The following is a 21841-nucleotide window of genomic DNA, read 5'->3' on the forward strand; positions in this document are numbered from 1 at the left end:
CAGGAAAATCAGACATGCATATTTAACAACTAGAGTATTTTTAATAAAGCAGCTTACAGAAGCAGTTGGCAATCTCTGAGTACAGGTAACTGGCAGCCGCAGTTTCCAGTCTGTCTCACCATCCAGTTGGTCAGTGCGGAGGAAGCAAGACCCTGGGGAATTTCAACAACAGTTGGTGCTCTTTCTAGAGCTTTCTTATGTACACCTATAGCTCATGAAATGGTTTTGTTTCTAGCACACTTATTTCTTTGGTATCTGATTTAAAGTAGTACTTATTAATAAGGTAAGAATCAAGGAATTATATTCTTGCATCTCACATCTGTTTCCTTCCACTAGTCCAAAATGCAGTGAGATTCTGCACTGTATCTTTAAGACATTTTAAATATTCTTATTAGTCATTATGTTTTGTAAACCTTCCAATCAAGCATTTCCTTATCCCACACTTGACAAAACAAACCTGAACAGCAAGTAAAATGATTTACATCTATAATGCACAGCATTTTGCAATCCCATTCATTTACTCTGGGTTCAAATAACTACATTCTTGGATTAGCAAACAAGACCAGAGTGTAACATCCTGAAAACTGGCGGTCCATCAAAGCCTTTGAATTCCCGGTCGCTCCAAAATTTTACTATTATCTATTTCTTTCACATTTCCAAAAGATAATTTTCTCTAAACAACCAGTGAAAGGTTAATGGCTATTTTGACAATTGGTTCCAGATGTTTACCATTCTTCTCCGACGTCCTCAGGAAGATCATGTCAGCAGGGACCCGCTGGTTCTGTTACAAGAAGAAAGGCCATTATTGTGCATAGACCCTGCACGCGTGTGCAGCCTTCTTCCACAGCCCCAGTGACAAGCAAAGGGGCTACGGAGGAGAAAGTATTTCTTTGTCAGACTGAAGGTTGGTATTCATTTTGCTTTGAATCCTAAATTTGCTTCCCTGCAGAATAATAACTGGTGCCAGCTCCCACTGACCAGACTGGCCAATGTCTAGGTTTACAAAAGAGCTAGTGAGTAATTCTAGAAGAAGAAATTTTAAACTAATGCCGGCTTCCCTCCGAGAAGCCCTATGCCAGAAGAAAGCAAGTATCTGAAATCTACAGGTACCAGCTCTTTTTTTTTTTTTTGGACTGAATATGTTCATCCTTCATCAGTTTTAGAGAACACGGATATTTGCACGGAGCGTGCGTGTAAAGAAAATAAATTGAGGAAAAAAACACAAACTTGTACAAAAGGGAGAATATACTTGTACACTCCAGTGCCTGCAAATGGATCCCTCTCCCCGTACTTGTGTTGGTTACACCAAACAACATCTTGATGTTGCATTTGTATCAGGCATTTAACCCCTGTCCAACAGTCAAAGGTAAGGGCCAGAGAGTCTTTATCTTGCTATAGTGCAATTGGAAAACACAGCTTATGCACAGATTTGCTCTCATTTTTAAGGACAACGATGCTGTTTCCAGGGCCAGGGGGAAAAAGGGAGAGACCTTGAAAAGTGATTAAATATCATAACGAACGTTCAACACTCAATATTCTGAGCCTACCATAAAACAAATATGACTTCAAAATATCTCATTTTCAAAGGTCTTGCAAGAAACATACTTTACAAAAAAGATAGACACGTAGAGGCTAACCTTTTCAACAATGATGAGATCGCCTACTTGTATATTAGAGCTCTTCACCTTCACAGTCCCTGCAGAGGAAAGACACCAGTACATCACAGCCACGCCTCGCAGCAGCAGGACAGGACTCGGGGTGCTGCCTGTCACCCTCTAGTGACAACTCTGACACAAGCCATCAAACCCAGGAATTTGAAAACACTTCCAGCATGCGCCAGGCAGACAATAGTGCAAACCCAGGAAAGCTACAATAGGGAACCATGAGCTCATGACCTCTCTTCCCCAAGTGGATGAAAATTTAAAGCTTAACTCTCTGAAGCAAGACCTGGAAGCCACAATTAAAAGGGGCACATCTTAAAAACCAGGCTCATTTCCTCCTGAGCCACTGCTCTTGTGTCTGGCTCAGCTCGACCTCCTCTCCTTGGCCTCTGTGCAGACACAGCCTGAACAAACCCGCAGAGCACGAGTCCCCCAGAAAACACCTACGTATTTATTTCCTTGCAGCTCTCAAGCATTTCCCAGTTGCTTTAAAACAGGGGATTCATTTCACAATTGGCTAGTAATTTCAAATCATTAGCCAGCTCTAGATTTGACTTCTCAGACTAACTAGTGATTTATAATCAGTTAATTTGAACCCTGCCTCTAAGTGTCTGTCTGTTATATTTCAACAAAAGCCTCTTTAATCTGCTGTGATTTGAGTGGAAGTGGGGGAGGCACGTGGGAGCTCACCCCGGCACGGACAACACTCCTACTGTACCTCCAAATTCAGGGGCTAACTGGCCAGATAGCAGCTCAGGGGGAAAGGAGAAGGGGGAAGGGAGGGGAGCAGAAATTAGCACAAAGCACAAAGGTCACTAGGATTTTACTACTGGCAGTCCCTTCATTAGCATCCTTCTCAGGATATGCTTCAGTGTTTCTGCTCCAAATTAACAATGAAAGCCTTTCTGGGCTCCCGGCAGCCTGCTGCTTTGGTGACACACTGCGGGCTTAACAACATGCTTCATCACTGCTGCTAATAAATGCAGACTTCCTTACATGCTGTAATTATTCCTACAAATTATAAGCAGTCATGGCCCATTTCACAAATATCTCATAGGTCTTTTGCAGATTCTGGGTTTTGCCTTCTGAGAGTTTTAGCTGAAAAAAAGTAAACAAAACGAATGCCGGGCTAAAGACATCTCTGCTAGGGCAGGAAGCATACGGGGGATTAAGAGTCCATTACGCAGGGGCTTGAAAAGAAAAGCCGCACTCCGAGAGGATCCCAAAAAGCATCCCTGGCAGTCCTCTGTATGGGCTATACAAAGTTAGGTACTCTGACACTAAAAGGGTCTGACAGATAACATCTCTTCCTCCCCTTTTAATACGGTTATTCATGAAACAACAAAAAGTGCTTTTGAATATTCTTCTGGGCAAAGGAGGGCACGAACCGAGCCCTCTGCACACAGGCACAGCAACTCCTGCGCCACTGCACTAAAAAAAGTTCTTGGCAGTACAGGTGGACTTGTTCAGCCATATTTTATGTATTTCTCTTAAAAATCACAAGGATTGAGCTGGTGACTGCCAGTATAGGCAGCACTACCTGCAGAGCTCAGGAATGGAAAATTTTGTGTCACTTAATGAAATAAATTCATGCCAGAAAATAAAATTGGGCAAAGTTACAATGCCATTATTTCCTATTGTTATGCACGTAAAGGGCTTTGTGAATCACTATTCTGAAAACAATGTTAGCTGCTCCAAACTTTTTTCCATTAAAAAAAAAAAAAAAAAAAAAAAAAAAAAAAGCAACCGGAGGAGATCTGCCTTGTATCGATAACCCTCAATTATCCTCCCAACCTCAGCTAGTTTTAGGTAGAGGAAAGAGAGGACCATTTGAACCAATATGCATTTTTATAACTCTTGTACACACGAGATGCCCTTTTCAGGCAGCAAATCTAGTTCTACTTTTCCAGCCCTACTCCTGGACTCTCGTGGATGACATCTCTGCAGCATGTACCATATGTCCCACTAAGAAGGCTCAGGACCAGATGTTTCCTTTGACTCAGGACTCCCATAAAGCAACTTACTTGAATTAGTTTTATTTTGATCTTGGGAATTCTGTAATTCCTTTTTCTTTCTGTGGGGAAACTAGCTCCTAAACATTAGATGTTTTCTCACACATGTTTAAGAAACTAGCTAATAACACAACTGCTTCATTTCCCAATATTGCTCTACTATTAAAATATTTTTGTAATAATAAATTACTGCTTTTATAAATGCATCTAGAAGTGCTTTCTTCCACACACACCTAGGTGTATTTAGCATTTACATTGTTTCCAGTTTGTATTTTCAGAAGCTAATCAGAATAAAGTCAGTGGTTAACAATTATTTTTTTTTTAAATAAAAGTTTTTATCTCTTATGTTAAATAAAATCAGTTCGTAAAATTTGCTTGGCACTTGTTTCATTCTTTGCTATGTTCTGAAGATTTATTTTGTTTTATTTGGGTAATGGACAGAAAGGGAGACAATATAGTGTAAGTACTTTGTTCCAACTTCATCTATGGCCTTTGGAATTACCACAAAATTTGCAGTGTGAGGGATATAATAAAGCAGATTATTTAAAGTATTAAATGTATTAGCCAGGAGAGAAACCTTCTTCTACCGTGTGAGTACTAAAGTCAAGCTCTCACAATAAATATGCGCAGCTTCTAAGGCATGGTTCAAAATACTTCATTTGGAATTAAAGATTAAGCCACCAGCTTATTAAAACAAGTCAAATACATATGAAAAAACAAAAGGGTGTTCTGGATGTGCTGCAACAAACTTTTGGCTTTTGCAGCTTTATGCTGTATAAACTGTGGAGCAGGACTCAGAGGGTTTGGGAAAATATTGTTTTTATATGGCCGGTAAATGCCAATGATCTGTATCTTAAGTAGCACCCCTCAGTAGGAGGTCTCTTCCCATTGCTTTCTGTAGAGTTTCTCTCTATTATGCAGTGTTACCCGGGGAGGGGGAGTGAGAGAGAAGAAAAACAAACCAAGAATTTGCAAGCACAGTTCTAGCTTTCTATCAAGCAGAAAGTCAGCACACAGACTTTTGAACACAAGGAGGCTTGTAGGTTTATGAATAGGGGATTGAAATTTGATTATTTTTTATTACAATCCAAACAGCTGTCTTTTAAATAAAGAGCTTTCTATTAAAAAAAACTTCTGGTTTCAACATTTTGGAACATAAATGGATCATAATGGTAGAAAGAGAAGAAAGGTTCAGGGTGCTTTTTTTTTTTTTTTTTTTATTTCTCCTTATGATGTTATGTAAAATAAATGAACACAGAAAATACCTGCTGGCTCTACATCACACTGGACTCCAAAAACACTAGAGTCACTGGAATTTCGCAACTATATTCAAAATAAAATGTTATCCAAAGAGGATTCTTCCTTCTCTACAAAGAAAGCAGCTGAGTGAAGCTTACAAAGCTGAGCAGGAATTGTGCATCACAAAGCCCCATGCACAGGAGCGATGCTGTGCACCAGAGGCAGCTCCAAGCAGTGGGGTGCAGGTTGGCAGCAGGGCTGGAGGGCCCTGCCCCAGGGCTCGGCATGGGCAAGCACACCCAGGGGAAACTGAGGATCCCGATCCAGGAAGGCACTCATATCTGTGTTTACCTCCGGCCTTATTCAAAACAGCCTATAAGCTTGTGCTTAAGTCCCCCTGCCTTCATTTAGAGCAGAGAATGTATTTACAGCCCTGAGGTTGCGGTGGGAGGCTGAGGTTGAGGACTGGAAAACTATTCTCCAGTCACCTTAATGGCAGCTTAGTGCAATTACTCAGGGGAAATAAAAATAGCTTGGAGAAAGCTACAGCGATCCATTAGATCCATTATAGCCAATCTCCAAGAACAGCAGTGCTCAGCATCAAGCCTCACCTAATCTCTCCCCTCCTAAGCACTGGCTTTAGAGGTGAAACTATTGTGAGGCTTAGCCCAGCCAGCAACATTTCAGAGAGCTTTTGTGCACCCTTCTGCACTGCCCCTTTTCAGTACAGGGCTGTGCCAACCTCCTGAAGCATGAACTGTGCCATGCAAAAAAAAAAGGGGACTGAGTCCTACCTGGAGTTTTGTCAGCTGCACTGAAAATTAATGGTTACATTCAGCTGCTCTCAACTTACCCTAACTTTGGTACTAACTGCTTTTACTTCTGACCCAATGCAGCTCTTGCTCCAAAGCTTGCCTATATTTTCGTCTGTTCTAATAGGCACAAGCACACAAAAATTAACCACCTATCCACCGCTCAACCATGCTACTCCCTTGTTCATAGATGATTCTCAGAGGTGCTAAGGTTTTAATCAGTGAAAAAGTGGAGGCTCAGATCTGAAAAGCTTGACTACTGGCAGACACTGGATTCCGTGAGAGACAGAAAGTGGCTTTGCTCCCCAAGCCACTAAGCAATCAGAAATAATTTTATGTATTTTTCCTACTCTAGGCTATACTGCTAGCGTCTCATTACTGTTTCTACACCGAATGTGTGTTAAAAACAAAGTGGCTTAAGATTTTCAGCCAGTGCCCAGCTGCCAATCCTCCTTGGTTTCTTTCACAAAATTAGAGAAGTTAAAGGACTGGGGGGAGGGAAATCATTCATGGGAAACGTAATAGCAATATGAAAAGAACTAAAGGAGAGGTCAGGCCCCTTATAGATCACTGAATAGAATCCAGAAGGCAACTCTTTTATATTTTCAAATAGACATAGTACACCCCTCTTGGATGGGGCTTTTGTTGGTTGCCAAGCATTTTAAGTGTTGTAGTAAGAACATGTTATTAAAGGGGGATTTAATATTCAGAAACTCAAATTCCCTAGTTTGGAGTTGTCTCATAATTCCTGGCATGTGAAATATATACAGCCTTAAGCAATTATGCTTAAAAAGCAGGCTTATTCTTAAACACGCAAGTGTTGAAAGCAGCATAGTTTTAATACACCTAGTTCACTGCATCTTAATTCAGGGTTATAAACTTCTATAACAAAGAAACCAGAAATGAAAAAAAAAAAAAGTTGCTTAAATTCAGTTCATTCCCTTTTTAAAAACAAAACCCTGGCCTCACTGACATTGTCATGGTATTAGCAGCAACTCCATAGTGAGGCAGCATTCAATTTTTCAAATGAGAATTTAAATGTCTTTGTTAGGTGCTACCAAGTTGTAAACAATGGCCAGAGCCAGTGAGCAGATACAGCTGATCTGCAGTCTGGGGACTCTGAATTCCTCACTGCTGGAGGAAGTGGCTAAAGAAGATGCATACAAAAATACCTGAGAAGATATTACCAATACTAAGGAGCTACCTCAGTTGCTGCTAACAGAAACACACAGAAGATGTAGTAACAGTACACATGCACAAACTCTTTTAGCATTATGCAAGTCCCTCTTTAGGTACAGCCCAGAAAGAACTATGAAACTCAACTGGTATTGCATGTTCAGTAAGGGACATAACGTGTCAGCATGTCAAGTAAGTCGCCCTAAATATAACACATGCACTTACAAGCTCCATTCCAAGCATCCTCAGTATGGAGTACTTGTACTTAACTATGGTTTGCAGTACCTGTGCTGAAAGGGCTTCCCACATAAGACACTGGGACACAGCTCACTTTCACCCCTCATTAGCTGAATCTTCTTTTGCATAAGCATCTTCTGACAATTTCACAGTTCAATTTTTTAGTAAAGTACTTTTGCAAGTAATCTGACGATGTAGATCCTTCTCTCATTTTTAGGCATAAATTTGTTGTTTCCCTTAAGGAATATGAAGTGCTACTTTATAGGAATCCTCTGTATATCTGTTTCTCTTCCCCACATGGTGACCAAGCAAAAACACGAGAGGAAAGACATTGATACCAAAACAGAAAGGAAAACAGAAAAAAAAAAGTCCAAACAACATATCTATTATAGCCCCACTTGTTTTCTTCCTACTGTGGTGTTTGCCTCTCCTGCCTTCACCCCTGCACCCTTATGGAGTGCTTCCCTCATGTCACAGCTCTACAGAAGGGAAAACATCAGCTGCTTGGCAATCCTCCCTGCCCAGGGCTGGCTGCGGTGAGCCCCCCACACTGCAAGATGATGCTGGGCAGTTACCTGAAACAAGTAAGCAGTGCAGCAGCCCTGTGCCTCCCCAGGAAAGCCCCCAAAGCCCAGCGCCCGCTGCCACCCAGCCCCGGCCAGCCCCAGCAGCATGCGACCAAGCAGCAAGCCCCGGCCGTGCTGGAGCCACAGAGCCGACCTCTTGCTGTGAGCTTGCTGTAGATCTGCGAGTTCACTTCCTTGTCGCGCATGTAACATCTGATCTCCTCTGCGGCCTCTCGGATGACGGTAACAGCAAGCACAAATCCCTGAAAAGCGCACGGGGGGGAAGAGAATGGATGAAAGGGCCAGGAAAACACACATCTGCCTCTAATAAGAGCAATGCATGATATTTATCAGCACCAATGTCAACAATCTGCATTTCCTTATCCTATTTTCTCTTGCTAAATCATTACAGTGATAGGTGGTGCTGTCCAGGACTCCTAACAGCAAATGCACACTAGACCTGCCACTTAAGAAAAACGCAGCTGTGCTTTTCACCTTTACCGTGATGACCTGCCAGCATTTCCCAAGCCAATCTTTGTGCTTCTTTTTAAGCGTGAATATATTTCATTTCACTTCACAGGTGAGTAACCACAACTGAAGGAGGTTACACAAGTCCAGTATAAGACTGAATCCCTCAAATCTCAGTTCTCTTTCCAAAATAAAACAATTACAGTTAATTTACCTAATTTGGCAAGTTTTTCATATGCTTATATAATCTACATAAATATTTAACATATCCCAGATTTTTACATATATATAAACATATATACACACATGCACATATATAATGTGTCTGTACATTCCTGTGTATGTATTCATACTGGTAAACTGCGTGCGTGTATAAGCACCTTAAACACACCGAGATGAAACACTCATTGTATAATTACCTATTTAGCTGATTAGGGATTTAGTCCTAGTTTTCTGTGGATGACTTCTGCGGAAGTCATTTCCTCATGTCACAAGGAAAATGCACACATCACTCCCTTCACTATAAAAAAATCAACTTAATGCAAAATAATTCTTTATGAGACTAGTAGCATTAAGTTATTTTTATTAGATACTGTTCAGCTTGGACTCACTAAAAAGTGAAAACACATCTGTACAGAAGAAATATAAACTTTTTACAGCCTGTATTATACAAAATTGCAACCATGAACTCATTATCTGTCAATAGCATGTGTGTTGCTCTTTTAATAATATTTGAGAAAATGTTTGTAAACATCAAACTATGCAAACAGAAGATTTGGCCAATGGGTTGGAATTTCCAACTTTAACTTCATTTTTAGAAAGAACAGCTGTGCACACACCTCCAAAAAAAGTTGTGTATAGGTTTTTAAGTCAGGCACAAAGAACTTGTGACCCTGAACACCACAACCATTTCAGGAAAGCCTCGCTGCATATCGTTGCTAACAACACTACCCAAAACAGTAAGAATTCAAATTCTCACTTTTTTTTATTTTTAAATAAAAGAGAACAATGAAGAATGACCTGAAAGCTACTGAGAGTTCAAGAGAGCAGTTTCTGTAATTAATAAAGGGGCTGAGACACACTTCACCTGCTCGTACAGTCCTATAATAAAACTAAACTTCATTAGTCTTAGTATATTCATAGTGTCAAAATCCTTTTTTTTTTTTTTCTGACCAAGATCAGAGAAAAATACAGTTAATTGTGAAACGTGATGCTGTATTTTTTGGCACTTTTTAAAAATGCAGAAACAAATAAGGAAGATCTAAGCATGCAAATGACCCTTCAAAAAGGCTTTATATTTGTCTTAACTATATCTCTTTCCCTAATGGTCTTAAAATGAAATTTAAATATTATTCCCCTAGCCTTTCAGCTTCATCCATAGCCTTTGAAGAGCATGTATGCGTTTGGGAACAGACAATATTTATCAACTGGGAGGGAAAGTTCCTACAACAAATATAAGACAACATTTCTGCCATACAAAGAACAATAAGGATCACATGTGTAATAAGTCAGATTTTTCTGCAAACCTGCCTGGTTTCCTTAACAAGAACTGCATGTGGAGAGTCACAAGGAAGGCATTTAATTATTTTTTTTTAATGCAGGTATTCAGTGCTGCTTTCACAAACACTGAAACTCAGAAGCCAAGAATTCAGTCTTTTCAAAGAAGCATTTCACCCTACAGTTCAGTAGCACCAGCATGTCAGTTGCACCACCATAGTAGTTCTCTCATTATGGTAAGCAACAAATTGAGAAAATGAGCATTTCTCTTCCACGTGTAAACTGCATTTGTGTGCTTACCTAGAAATTCCTATTTTTTTAATTATTTTTTTATTTAAAAAAAAAAAAAAAAAAGCATTGGCTATTTTCAGCTTATGTTTTAGCTACTTAAAGAGTCTTCGAATAATAACCTCAAAATATTCCCACATGTTCAGTCTCACTATGCCATCACATATGTCATCCTATCCCCAGAACTCATACTAGCAGCCAGTAATGAACAAAGACCTTTCTTATGCTGCTTTCTGGCAACTCATATGCCAAACCCTAATTGCTCACCTGGCACAGACAATTTGCAGCTGCCTATACAAAACCCAGAAAGGGAGCTCCTGTGTACTTTATTTATAGGACAGGATCTTGGGAAAGTCGTGTTGAATTCATACTGCAAATAAAATTCTAAGCACATGCTTGAGAGAGAATTCAGTGAGCTCCAGGCCTTGATACAAACAGTTCTAGAAGCAATGTCCTGAAGTTGCCCTTTTACTTCTTTCTGACTTGTGCCAGGGATTTCAATCTATTGGAAGTCTGAAAGGCAAGAAAATTTTTCTTTGCCCCTCCTCACCCTGACTCAGTTGAGCCATGGATTTTTACCACCACCATTTCACAAAAGAGCAAACAAGTAGTGCCTTAAAACACTCTGCTTTTATAATCAACTTCCAGTTGATTTTATATCATTTCTTTAAAGTAAAAAAGATGCCTATCCTTGGAGGTTTTCAAAACTCAGCTAGATGAGTTAAGCCAACTTAAGTTTAAAGATAGCCCTGCTTTGAGCAGGCAGTTGGACTAGACGTCTCTGAATCAAAATTGTTCTATAACACTATAAGGCTGAAGTGCAGCAAAAAGATATTTACATAAAGAAACAAATAGTAGTTTAACTAGAATAAAAGCTGAAGAAAAAAAAAATACAGCTACCTATACTTAAGCATTTACACAGTTTTCATTGGCTCATACAGTACATTTTAGAAATCTAACAAGCCCACAGAACTATTCCTCATTACATCCTTTGACAGCACTGGAGTTTGTGCTTTAAAGCTGATTATTACTGATTTCCTCTGAACGCAAGTGAAACATATAGCTATCAAAAGAAAAGGGTAAATGGTTGCAGGAAGGAAAGAGTATCTGCACCTTGAGGAAGTATGAGGCTGTACAAGTATGTTTATATATATATTTTTATATGGCTTTTATATGAAAGAGACAACAAACAAGGTGAAGGCATAGTCCTCTCTCAACCTGGTCCTACCTTTACAAAATGAAGTTTAAAGCCAAAACAGGCATCTATCCTACAATATGTACAAGAAAATCCTGGAAGAGTAAGCTCACAACATGATTTGAAGTGTAGACTTACACCCTAGAAAAAATGCAGCAAAAGAAATTGAGTCAAACACTGAAACTTTCTGGAATAAATAAACCTTAAATTACCTACCAGAGGAACCCAGTATGTGTAAAGCGCACCAAGCCTCATTTCAACGACAAATTGAGAGCAGGCCAACAGCAAGAAGTAAAGGTTGAAGAAGTATTTGAACTGGTTAAATAACACCTTAAAAAAAAAAAAAAAAAAAAAAAGGAGGAAATAAGACATTAATGGAGTTCAGAAGTTACCCAAATTGAACCAACAATCTGAAACATTTTTGCTTGCTCCTCTAGTGTCTAAATGCTCACTTACAGTAGTCTGAAAATTCATTGCTAAAGGTCAACTTACTCTGCCTGTTGGATAACACTTCCACATAACTGGGCCTAAACCTTTAACACAAATAAATCATTTTGCTTTGAATTTAAACTTTTAACAATCCCCACTCTGCAAAGGGATGCTCACAATAAACAGGAACATAACCAGCTACAGGATTTTGTTTGCAAAATCACACTGTAGACATTAGAGGAACCCAGATAACTCAGAAGACTTGACAGTGGTTCATTTTCTTACCCAACCAGTCAGTGACTGACTTCTGATTATAAAATCAGAGGGCACCTGACTTGTTTCTCCTGCTGCCCCCAGAAGAATGCATAGGATGGATAATTCAGCCGCTCCTCCCAGGAAGAGTGGACACCAAGGAGCTGCTGCCCATCCCATGAACCCAGGCCCCTCTCTCAGCAGCAGCAGGGCCTTGTTGCAGGGATAGAAGTGAAGTCCTCCTCACCACTTCATCCCACCAGGCGTGGGTCTGTCCTGCTGCAGCTGCCTGCAGCCTTTGCAGGAGGCCCACCAAATGCAACGTGAACATTGTTCATTTCCTCCAGCTCCAGGTTCTGCACTTCCCTTCTGCAGAAGCGCTGAAATCGGGCACTGCATTGGGGTGGGATGAGAAGCAACTTTCTTCACACTTACCCCAGGGAGAAACGTAAAAAAGTTGTATTTCTGATTGTTGATAACATTGCGAGGGTATCGCTGGTCTCTCTTCTCTGGATGGCCAAGCCAAACCGTACGAGGCCTTGGGTCTCTTCTCCCGCAGCATCTTAGGCATTCGCAACACCTATGGGAGGAACGTCTAACTTTAAATCAAGAAGTAAATCTTTAATCCTGACTTGCACACACACACCCCAGACCCCCTCCACCAGCTGGGAAGAACATCTGAGGATTGCTCCTTGATCCACCACCAGCCACCTCTCATCTGCCAGGTATCCACCATGTTACGAGCATCTTCAAACCAAGAGCTTGACTCCTTGCCAGCCGGAGGCCTTGCAGACCTGCCTCACAGCTCACTGGGCCACGAGCCAACACCTCAGGCAGGGCTGGTGCCGGTACTGAAACAAAACACGGCCACAGAGCCACGCAGGTCCCAGCGCCATGCTCACTGTTCAAAATGGCAGCACTACAACCTCCCAAACCCCGAAAGAGTCATTGTTCTGTTGTCACTGTTTCACACTGAAAGCCAATCTCTTCCTGATCCCTCTTGGTTTTTTTTCCTGTCTATTTAAAAGTAGTCCTGTTGGATTTCATAGACATTTGGAAAGGCTACTACCAGCCAAACTGCGAACTAATTGCTTCAGAGCTCTTGCAAAAAGTCTTTCCAGAAAACACTGCTAAGATCTGTCTTGGTTCACGGCACTCTAATACAGAATTTTAGCTAAATACACACCTAACTAAATGAAAAAGTAAAGAACTATTTAAGCAAGAACACAAAGTATTCAGCTCTTGAAGTTATTGTCTTGCCAGATAGATGCACGCAGCATGAGGAACAGTTTACAATTTACCACACAGAATGTGGTTTTCTACGAGAATAGCTTTTTGTTTGTTTGTCCATAACTGCTGGATACAAATAGAGAAAGAAATGTTATCAGTTAAATAATTTCCTTCAGTCTATAGGGTAATAAAAGTCAACTTTGCTTCCAGATGTAAAGAACAGGTTCCCTCATGTGTTTCATACATGGGTATTAACCTCACAAGGCTGACTTGCAGGAGAATTTCCTCGCAAGCTTTTAAAACCATACAAAAGATGTATTTTTTTCCATAATCAAAGTCCATTAACATTTTTCCGTTTCAGGAAGAGTAGCAGATGAGCCCTGAAGAGGTAGGCTCTCTAGCCTGGCCAACCTAGGCCATCTGCATAGAGCTGCCAGCAGACATAGGAAGGACACTTTTCTCACTCAAGCAGCTCTCAGACACATGCAGATAGGACTGCAGAGCACTACATAGCATGCATACTGGTGCTGGGAAATCACAAATTTTGGATGGTGCTGAATAGTTGCTTACCAGCTCCAGGTAAGCGAAACCCTCAATACCTGAGGACTTCACAAACTGTTCATTTGTTGAAGAGAAAATGCAGGAAAATCTGACAAAAATAAACAAACAGCTCAAAAAACTAATAGTAACGATCACCTAGATCAAATTACTGGAATAAAATAATTGGAGATGCTTTGATGTTTGAGTATCTAGAAGAGGCATCTGACTTCCTATGGACTTGCAGCACCATTGCTGCCATCTCTGCTTACCTTTAGCAGGGACATTGCCTAGAATTTGTAATATTTCTCTGTGGACTTCCACCCCTGACAATCTGTAGTACCATAACAGGTAGTACCATAAAAAAGTAAGAAACACCAGTAGCCCAAATATAGCCCACTTCTGAAAGTTACACTTGCTCCTGAAGCTATTGATTTTTGTCAAATCCACAAACTTTTTTCTTGTTAAGAAAACTAAAGAGAAAATCCTTCTTCCCCGCATGACTGTGTATAATACCCACACCAGAAAAGCTGTCACCAACACAGGACAAACAGTAAAGCTGATGTTAAACACTCCAATTCACAAACTCTACGCCAGCAATATATTTTAGTAGCTTGGTAACTTTTAATTGCAGTTCCCTTTTGTGTTTGCAAATAAAGAGCTAAAACAAACAGTCACTTTAAGAGTAACTTGTATTCCAATTTTAAATGAAAATAGTGAAAATAGTTGTGTTTGGATTGCAATAGAAAATTGATATGCTCTATAGAAAAAACGTATTTTGCCTTTTTTCATGATGGAGAAAACCACAGAAGATTAGCCTTGATTTCATGTTTTAACTACTGTGAATTTAGAATGACCCCTATGATAAAGCTCCAAACAAGGGGCTTTGCCCAAGGGAGCAAACCTGGTGTTCACACACCCGGTTTCATCAGACGTGCTTCCCAGCTACAGAGGGAGTTGCTCAGCCCTTCCAGTCAGACATCTGAAACCAGTTACCTTTGTTTATTTTTTAGGTTGGGCCTCTTGTCAGGATCCTACTGAACAGCAGAAAGAGCTAGGTACCTATATTGTAATATTCACTATAGGATAAGGCTTTGGCAGGGTACTTCTATAGTTTAACAGATAATTTACTTGTGCTGTTAATTTCTACAATGTAACATTCATCTGTAAACTCAAAAAAAAAAAATCTAAATATTAGGGCAGATTTTCAAGCCAATATCTAAGACTCCAAAGCAGACTTACAGACATTTTAAAAAGTTCTATGACTTATCAGCCTATTTCATCATGAATGTAAAATAAAACGACAAATGAACCCACAAACTAAACAGAACGTTTTACCTTTAAAAGAATGTGCTCCACACAGCTGTTTACATACAATTCCAATGCTCCTAATCTTTTCCAAATAACTATGGATTCAATACTTTGAAAACTAACACCTAGCACTGCAAAACTGCTTACAATTGTGCTTTCCCAAATGAGATGGCAGCCAAGACTGACAGCACCTGTGAAGGTATGGAAGTACAAAGCAATTTCACAGAAGTGAAATAACCCAAAATTTAGCACATGTTCTGCAATCAAAGCCATGACCTCTCACAGCATTCCCACCACAGAAAAACCTGTTGCTGGAGGAATTTTAATTTCCAAATGATGTGTTACTATAAGGTTTGAGAATCAGTCTAAAAATAACACAGTTCTAAGTGTAAACAAGAAAGGGCATGGGAGAATCTGCTGTGTAAAGTAACAGTTTTGTGAAATTACTCCCTGGCTAGAGTCACAGTTTTCACAACCTCCTGAATTACAGGGAAAGCAAACCGAAAACATAATTAGACAAACAAAAGAAAAACTTCCTGCCTAACAAGTTTCTGAAGGCGATTATCAGTAGTATCAATGCTCCAGCAAAGAATATCCAGCATTTCTACCACAAAATCTTCTTTGTAGCCTTTTAACACATGGTTTCTTTGCAACATAAAGTAATTTGTCAAAAAAAAAAAAAATCCAGCCAATGGAACACAATACTACAACCAGCAATAACAAAGTCGCATGTTGCAACAACTGCAGGGAGGTTTATCAGCAAGCCCAGGAATCCCGCTACGTCACTGCCTCACAGCCTCTTCCAGGGCACGCAGTGCTGAGCTGGGAACTCGCGCACCCGCAGCTGAAAACCCTGGCAGTACAAATGCTGATCTTTATCTCATATATTAAAGAAGATCCCCAAAGATAAATATGTTTTCATTTTTTTAAAATGAAAGCATGTTGTCAACCCCAGTGCTGGCATTTAACTTTTGCCTATTCCCTGACCTTGTTTTCCCCTCTTGTCCCACCAACCGCCTGCATTTTGCCCGTGTTTTGCTGAGCGGGCAGAGCAGAAAGCCACAGCCCGAAGCTGGGGCTGGCAGGACCGCTGGTGGTGCCAGCTATCTGCACACTAATTGTGCAAGTGCCAGCCCACAGCCTGTTGCAACGTTAAAAATGGAGCTCTTGGCGAGGATACAGACGTCTCAAGAACAGAACAAGGTGCTCATTCTTACAGACCGATGCTTATCTCCCCAGCCTAAAAGATATTCAAGGGTCATCATTTTATTTATTTTTAACTCTTCGATGATGTCTTAAACTTCATTAACGAAGAATACATATTTAAGCTCATTAGTTCTGACTGAAAACCCTCCATACACCATCTGTGTTCCTTACAAACTGCATTATGCAAACAGGAGTGGCTGCACTGGCAGTTTGTGTTTTAACAGACTAATGGCAGGTTTCATCAATGCACCTAATGTCACATGCAGGCAGGACAATTTCACCCCCCAAACCCTTTTTGTAACATCAGCACGTGTAAAACAAAGTGAATAAACACCAGTTTTCATGGGCACTTTTATTACTGCACTGGGCTGTGTTGGCAGAGCACGTGGGGTGACAGCACAGTGCTCACCCCTGCTGCACCGCTGCTGCGCGTGCACAGCCACCCAAGCAAAAACCCCAAAGCTGCTGAGGGCTTGCACCAGGGAAAAGATGGCCATGCTACGGGTGCACAGTCCTCAATATGAAACTTGGGATACCCACGTGCTTGGATGACAGAACAGGGTTCCTATCCACGAAGCAACTCATACCAAGTGAAAAATGGAAAAAAGATGCAGAAGACTGATGGTGAACTTCCTAACAAACATTTCAGGCAGTCTACTCATACCCCTAAGGAGAAGAAGGGGAAGAGTAAACTTAACCTCAAAAAACAAACAAACAAAAAAAAAGAACACATTGTTTCTGGTGTCCAACTGAATGGATTTGTTAATCAAGTACTCTGGGCACACACAAACAAATACACAAAGGTACTTTCAGATTATCTTGGTACCCCTTTAAATTGGGGCTGTCAGCTTTTCTACCTGGCTTACGTGTTCTTCCTTTTAATAATTTTATTGTCCATGCATAGCTCTGTGATCTGCCATTTCTCTGGACACCATCCCTATTTTGGGGTATCAAGCTTAAGGCCCTATCCTATGAGGGAAGGGGCTGCTCAGGCCACCACGTTACTCCCCAGTTTGTGTTCAGGGCAACATCAGTGTCACCGCAGGAAGCTGGCTGTTTCTCGTAGGAGACAATTATCTGCATTATTAGGAATAATAAAATATTTTTCCAGCAGGAAGTCAAGGGACTATATCCTTGAAAAGAGAGAAAGATTTTATTAAAGAACAGCTTACATCATTCCCTCACTGCTGCTCAGAGATGCTGATAAAATTAGCATGCACTTTCCAGGAATAGGAATCACAAAGTTACAGAAATGTGAGCAATTTCCTATAACAGTTTAGGAATACGCATTTCTAAACATTTCTCCTACTCTGGTTTGCAACTGAGGTATGGGAGAACAGTATTGTAAGAGCTCCCGAAGTGTGGCAAATTAACAAACCACTGCATACCATGAACTTTATAAATGGGTATCTTACAGAAATAACATGAAAAAGTGTATGAAGGCAGCTTATACGGGGAAGTTTATACAGCATCGTGCCATTCACATTCTAAATCACAACTTGAGAAACAGCAAAACACTCTAAAGTCACCAAAATCATTCAAAAGCATCTATTTTTTGATGTGAGCTGCATCCTGAACTTTGAGTCCTATAGGTGATACGGCTTTTAATCTGCACAGGGATCTGAATGAACGTGAGCTGGTAAAGATCAGAAAGGTTTACTGTGTGTTTTACATGGCAGTATATTTGGTTACAAGAATGTATTCTTAGCAATGATGTAAGAAACAGTAATATGACAGATTGACTGTCAGCTGCCCGACTAAAAGCAACTACCAAGAGGCAGTTTGTATTTATAAATGTAGCACGTCTGATAAAGAAATATATTAGGGAAAACATGAAAAATGCTTACGAAAGAAAAAAATAATGAAAAAAGTGCCACATTTTCTTAATACAGTGATGGTTTTGGTCAAATTACTGCTGAAGTTCCTCCATGCATTCAGTCATTCCTACAACAACATTCACATTTCTCAGATGATGCTTCTACGTTTCCCACAGGCAGTGCTGTTAATCTCCTGGCACCTTTAATCCACAAACCCATCTCCTACATTTCATTATTGTAAAAGCATATGAAGAATTATCCATTAATTTAAAAGACAAAAAAAATCAGAGCAGTGCATGACCACCTTGGCTCTTTACACACCTCCACGTTACCCAAGGGGCGGGTGCCCTGTCTCGGGGCATCTCTGCAGCTCCCTCCGACTGCAGGCAGCCAGCCTGGCCCTGCCCTGGCACACCCACACGCAGGCAGGTGGCTGCCAGGAGCTCCCGTCTCTCTCTGTTGACTTTGAAATGGAATTTGCCATTTTAAACAGACCAGGAGAGCCCACAGGCACGTACTGGAAAGCTCCTCCTTCCCCGTCCTTCCCCCCGTGTTTCTGGATCGAGGCCTTTTTCCATTGCAGAGGCAGCGTGAGCACAGCAGTTTGCTAGTTTCAAAAAAAAGCCTCGCAGGATTGTGGACTGAGACCATAAGCTATTTAGGGAAAAACTTGTGTCATGCACTGAATGGAGCATCTGGGGTGCTTCAGGAACTTGCAGCTCACTTCCCGTCAGAGTGCAGCCCCTGAGAAGCTCGGGCTCCCATGCCACAGCACCAGCAGTCCCATTAGTTAATGCTATCCTTCCTTCCTAATTGGCACACACTTCAGAGTGGTTTTCAGAGTGCTGCAAAGCATTTGGATGAATACAGCTGAATTCAAGGAGAACACAGACTACACAGGCTTTGATTGCGGCCAGGAAGACCCACATTAAAGTTATGCTCAGGAACAGATAACCACTACTCCCTCTGGTTTATAAAGCACATGCTTTCTCTCTTTGACACAGATCTCAGCTGTCTGGACCATTATTCATCTCTGCAAGGCTACTGTGGGAGTTCCTCTCTGGCTTCTCTTCAAAGTACGCTAGAGACTGAGGCTGTAATCAAAGCTGTGCTTGGATGACACCTGCCCCTGGCTGCCTATGGGAGAATTAGGCATTTATTTCTGTTTTGCTAACATACACAAGGATTTCTATGAAGCCATTCAGTACAGGAAGAGAAATCTGTTTCCCACTCCAGAAGACCAAGCTGACAAAATCTGCCCAAGAACTTGTCCCCATTGGGGGAAAAATAGACACTCTACAAACTGCAGTTGGGGCTATGTAAAGGTGAAGCCTTTCTAGGCTTGGTTACCACTGGGTTTTCATACGTATAAACGAAAGTGACTTTCAAGTGTCTTTGTGTTTTCCTCAGAGGAAACGGAAGTAAGAAGGTCTTGATTATGGCTTACGGCTCCCAGAACTCCATCCTGGATCTGACCCCAGGACCTTTTCCAGCTTGCTGGCTGATTCCTCCTTCAGTTGCTAACAGTATTTTGGACTTGCCTCACCTCAATGCAATCCACTCTATCATCCAGTGGAATTACGGACCTATCACAGCCTACTGATCAGTAAAACAAGACAGCAGTTCTCAGGATGCAATCACATCCCCAAACAGTTACAGCACCAAATAGAACACCAAATCCCAGTTACTCAGACTGCTAGTAAGAAAAATCCCACGTTCATCTTCCTTCACAACTTCATGCTGCCAAGATTTCTCACTAGCACAGGAAGCATCACCTCTGTGACTGCTCACCAGGTAAGGTCCATAACCAGTGAACTGCAGCTTAGATCAGATGAGGGTTATTTTGGTCAGACACTGCTAACAGGGGCTTGCTGGAGCTTGGAGCACTTTCTGAAACCAATGATTCAAGAACCTTTGAGAAATTTCTCTGGCGGCTGCCTCCTCTCGCTGATCCCTTTCAATCACATCGCCAAATTGAATGCCACGGTGGCTGCACCTTGTGGAACCTGTCCAGCCGTGCATGCTACAGAGCGGCTGGGGAATTATTTGCTGCATCACACATACCTCCCAGCTCAGCCTAGGCTGATGTGGCAACATCCGTGCCAGCTAATAGAAACAACGTTGATAACAAGGAATAATTCAAATAATTCAAATAAACTACAGAGAACAACTTCAATTAAAGGAACCCCAATAAAAACCACCAACCAACAAAAAATAAACAACGGAAAAAGTAACAATTTCCTCTTGTTCTGACAGGCGTGATTTCCCTGGAGATTTTGCTTTATTTTCCCATCACTCACATTTAGAAGCACACACGTCCGAGGCCTGCACAGCAATTCCTGACAGCCAGGTAACTCGGCACCCCGCACGCCCTGCTGCGTACAAACCAACCTGTCTGGCAGAGGGGCCATTTCCTACGCAAACAGTGTTCGAGGCTCATTCCTCCTATTTAGCTTCCTGGCTGGAAATATCAGTACCAACACCCTAGGAAGGTGCTGGGAAGGAAATATCAGTACCAACACCCAGAGGCATCTCCAGGAACACATCCCACATGCAGAACGCTGCAACACCGCCGAGCAGGCACATTGTATTGCTGTCACGGATACAGTTAAAGCCCGTTTAGCCCCAGACCTTTGTCACAGATCCGCAAACACTGTTGCTGGGCCAACATTATCCCCAGGCAGAGGCCGCGGGCTGGGGCAGCAGCACCATTCCCTCCCCAGCCTCAATTCCCCACCCGGCGGGGATGCAGCGGGGGGACACGGGGACCCCCGGGGGCTCTCGCTGCCGCTCAGCACCGCTTTGTGTCCGGGCTCTGATTGCTGCAGCAGCTTGGGGATGGGGATGGGGATAGGGATGGGGATGGGGATGGGATGGGGCTGGGGGCAGGCCGGGCTGCTGCCTCCCCACCCAGGGACCGGCCGCGCTCCCCCGGCCCCAGCAGGAGCCTTCCCTCCGCCGGGCGTGCCGCGGCAATGGCGTCAGGAGCAACCTGTCAGCGCCTCCTCCTCATCCTCCTCATCTTCCTCATCCTCACCTCCTCCTCCGGGCTCGGACCGGGGCGCGGCGCCCCCCAACCCACACCCCGAGCACAGGCTGCGGGCAGAGGGGGGGGGAGGATGAAGGCAGCGGGCAGGAGGAGGATGAGGGCGGGGAGGATGAAGGCAGCGGGCAGGGAGGGATGAAGGCGGGGGGGGGGGATGAAGGCAGCCCAGCAGCCGCCCCCGGGGTGCGCTCACCCGCCGCGGTGCTTGCTGTCCATCCGCTTCTTCTGCCGGACGGGCTGCAGCGGGATGTTGTCGGTCATGGCCGCGGCCGGCGGGGCGGAGCGGGGCGGGATGCGCTTCCCAGCAGCGCCTCGCTCGGCTCGGCACGGCTCGGCCGGGCTCGGCTCGGCTCGCCGAGGGGCCGGGCTCGCAGCACGCAGGTGCCGCGCCCGCTCCGCCCGCCCCGGTTCGCCCCGCCTCGCCCCCGGCCTCCCCCAGGCCCGGTTCGGCCCGCTCCGGGCCCGGCCTATGCCCGCTGCTTTACGCCGCCCCCCGCCTCGCCCCCTCGGGGTCCCGACCCCCGGCACCGCCGTGCCCGCAGCCGAGGCCCCCCCAGCGGGCAGGGGTGTGGGGGCGCCCCGAGCCTGCGCCCACCTCGCACCCCACTCGTGCAGGGCCCGGGGACTGTCACCCACGCGTAGCAGCGCTCGCTTCTGGGTCCTGACACGGATTTCCTCCGCAAATCCAGGCAGAAATTGTTCCAATGTGTCCGCGCTGTTTGTGACATATTTTTTTTTTTCTGTAAAATCACCTAAATAAACTCTCCGTCATAACTGGGTGTACAAACCAGATTCCAATAAAGCGCTGGACAGCAGCAGCTGAGACTGAAGAGATTTGTGTCTGCTTGGCCTGTGTGGGTTT

The 21841-nt window shown here is 42.9% G+C and overlaps 1 protein-coding gene across 1 annotated transcript in view; it reads right to left on the reverse strand.

Moving 5' to 3' along the window:
• ATP9A (ATPase phospholipid transporting 9A (putative)) overlaps positions 1 to 21322 on the reverse strand; it is a 61268-nt gene extending 39946 nt beyond the window's left edge. Inside the window, exons 1-7 of the mRNA XM_032198674.1 lie at positions 21173 to 21322; positions 12268 to 12412; positions 11368 to 11481; positions 7858 to 7966; positions 1638 to 1696; positions 730 to 781; positions 58 to 152 (exon numbers count right to left, since the gene is read on the reverse strand). Coding sequence (XP_032054565.1) covers positions 58 to 152; positions 730 to 781; positions 1638 to 1696; positions 7858 to 7966; positions 11368 to 11481; positions 12268 to 12412; positions 21173 to 21240 — 642 coding nt within the window. The 5' untranslated portion in view covers positions 21241 to 21322. The remainder of the gene's footprint in view (positions 1 to 57; positions 153 to 729; positions 782 to 1637; positions 1697 to 7857; positions 7967 to 11367; positions 11482 to 12267; positions 12413 to 21172) is intronic.
• Between the last annotated feature and the right edge of the window lie 519 nt (positions 21323 to 21841).

This window comes from Aythya fuligula, chromosome 16 (genome assembly GCF_009819795.1).
Source record: "Aythya fuligula isolate bAytFul2 chromosome 16, bAytFul2.pri, whole genome shotgun sequence".
NCBI classification, from domain to species: Eukaryota; Metazoa; Chordata; class Aves; order Anseriformes; family Anatidae; genus Aythya; species Aythya fuligula.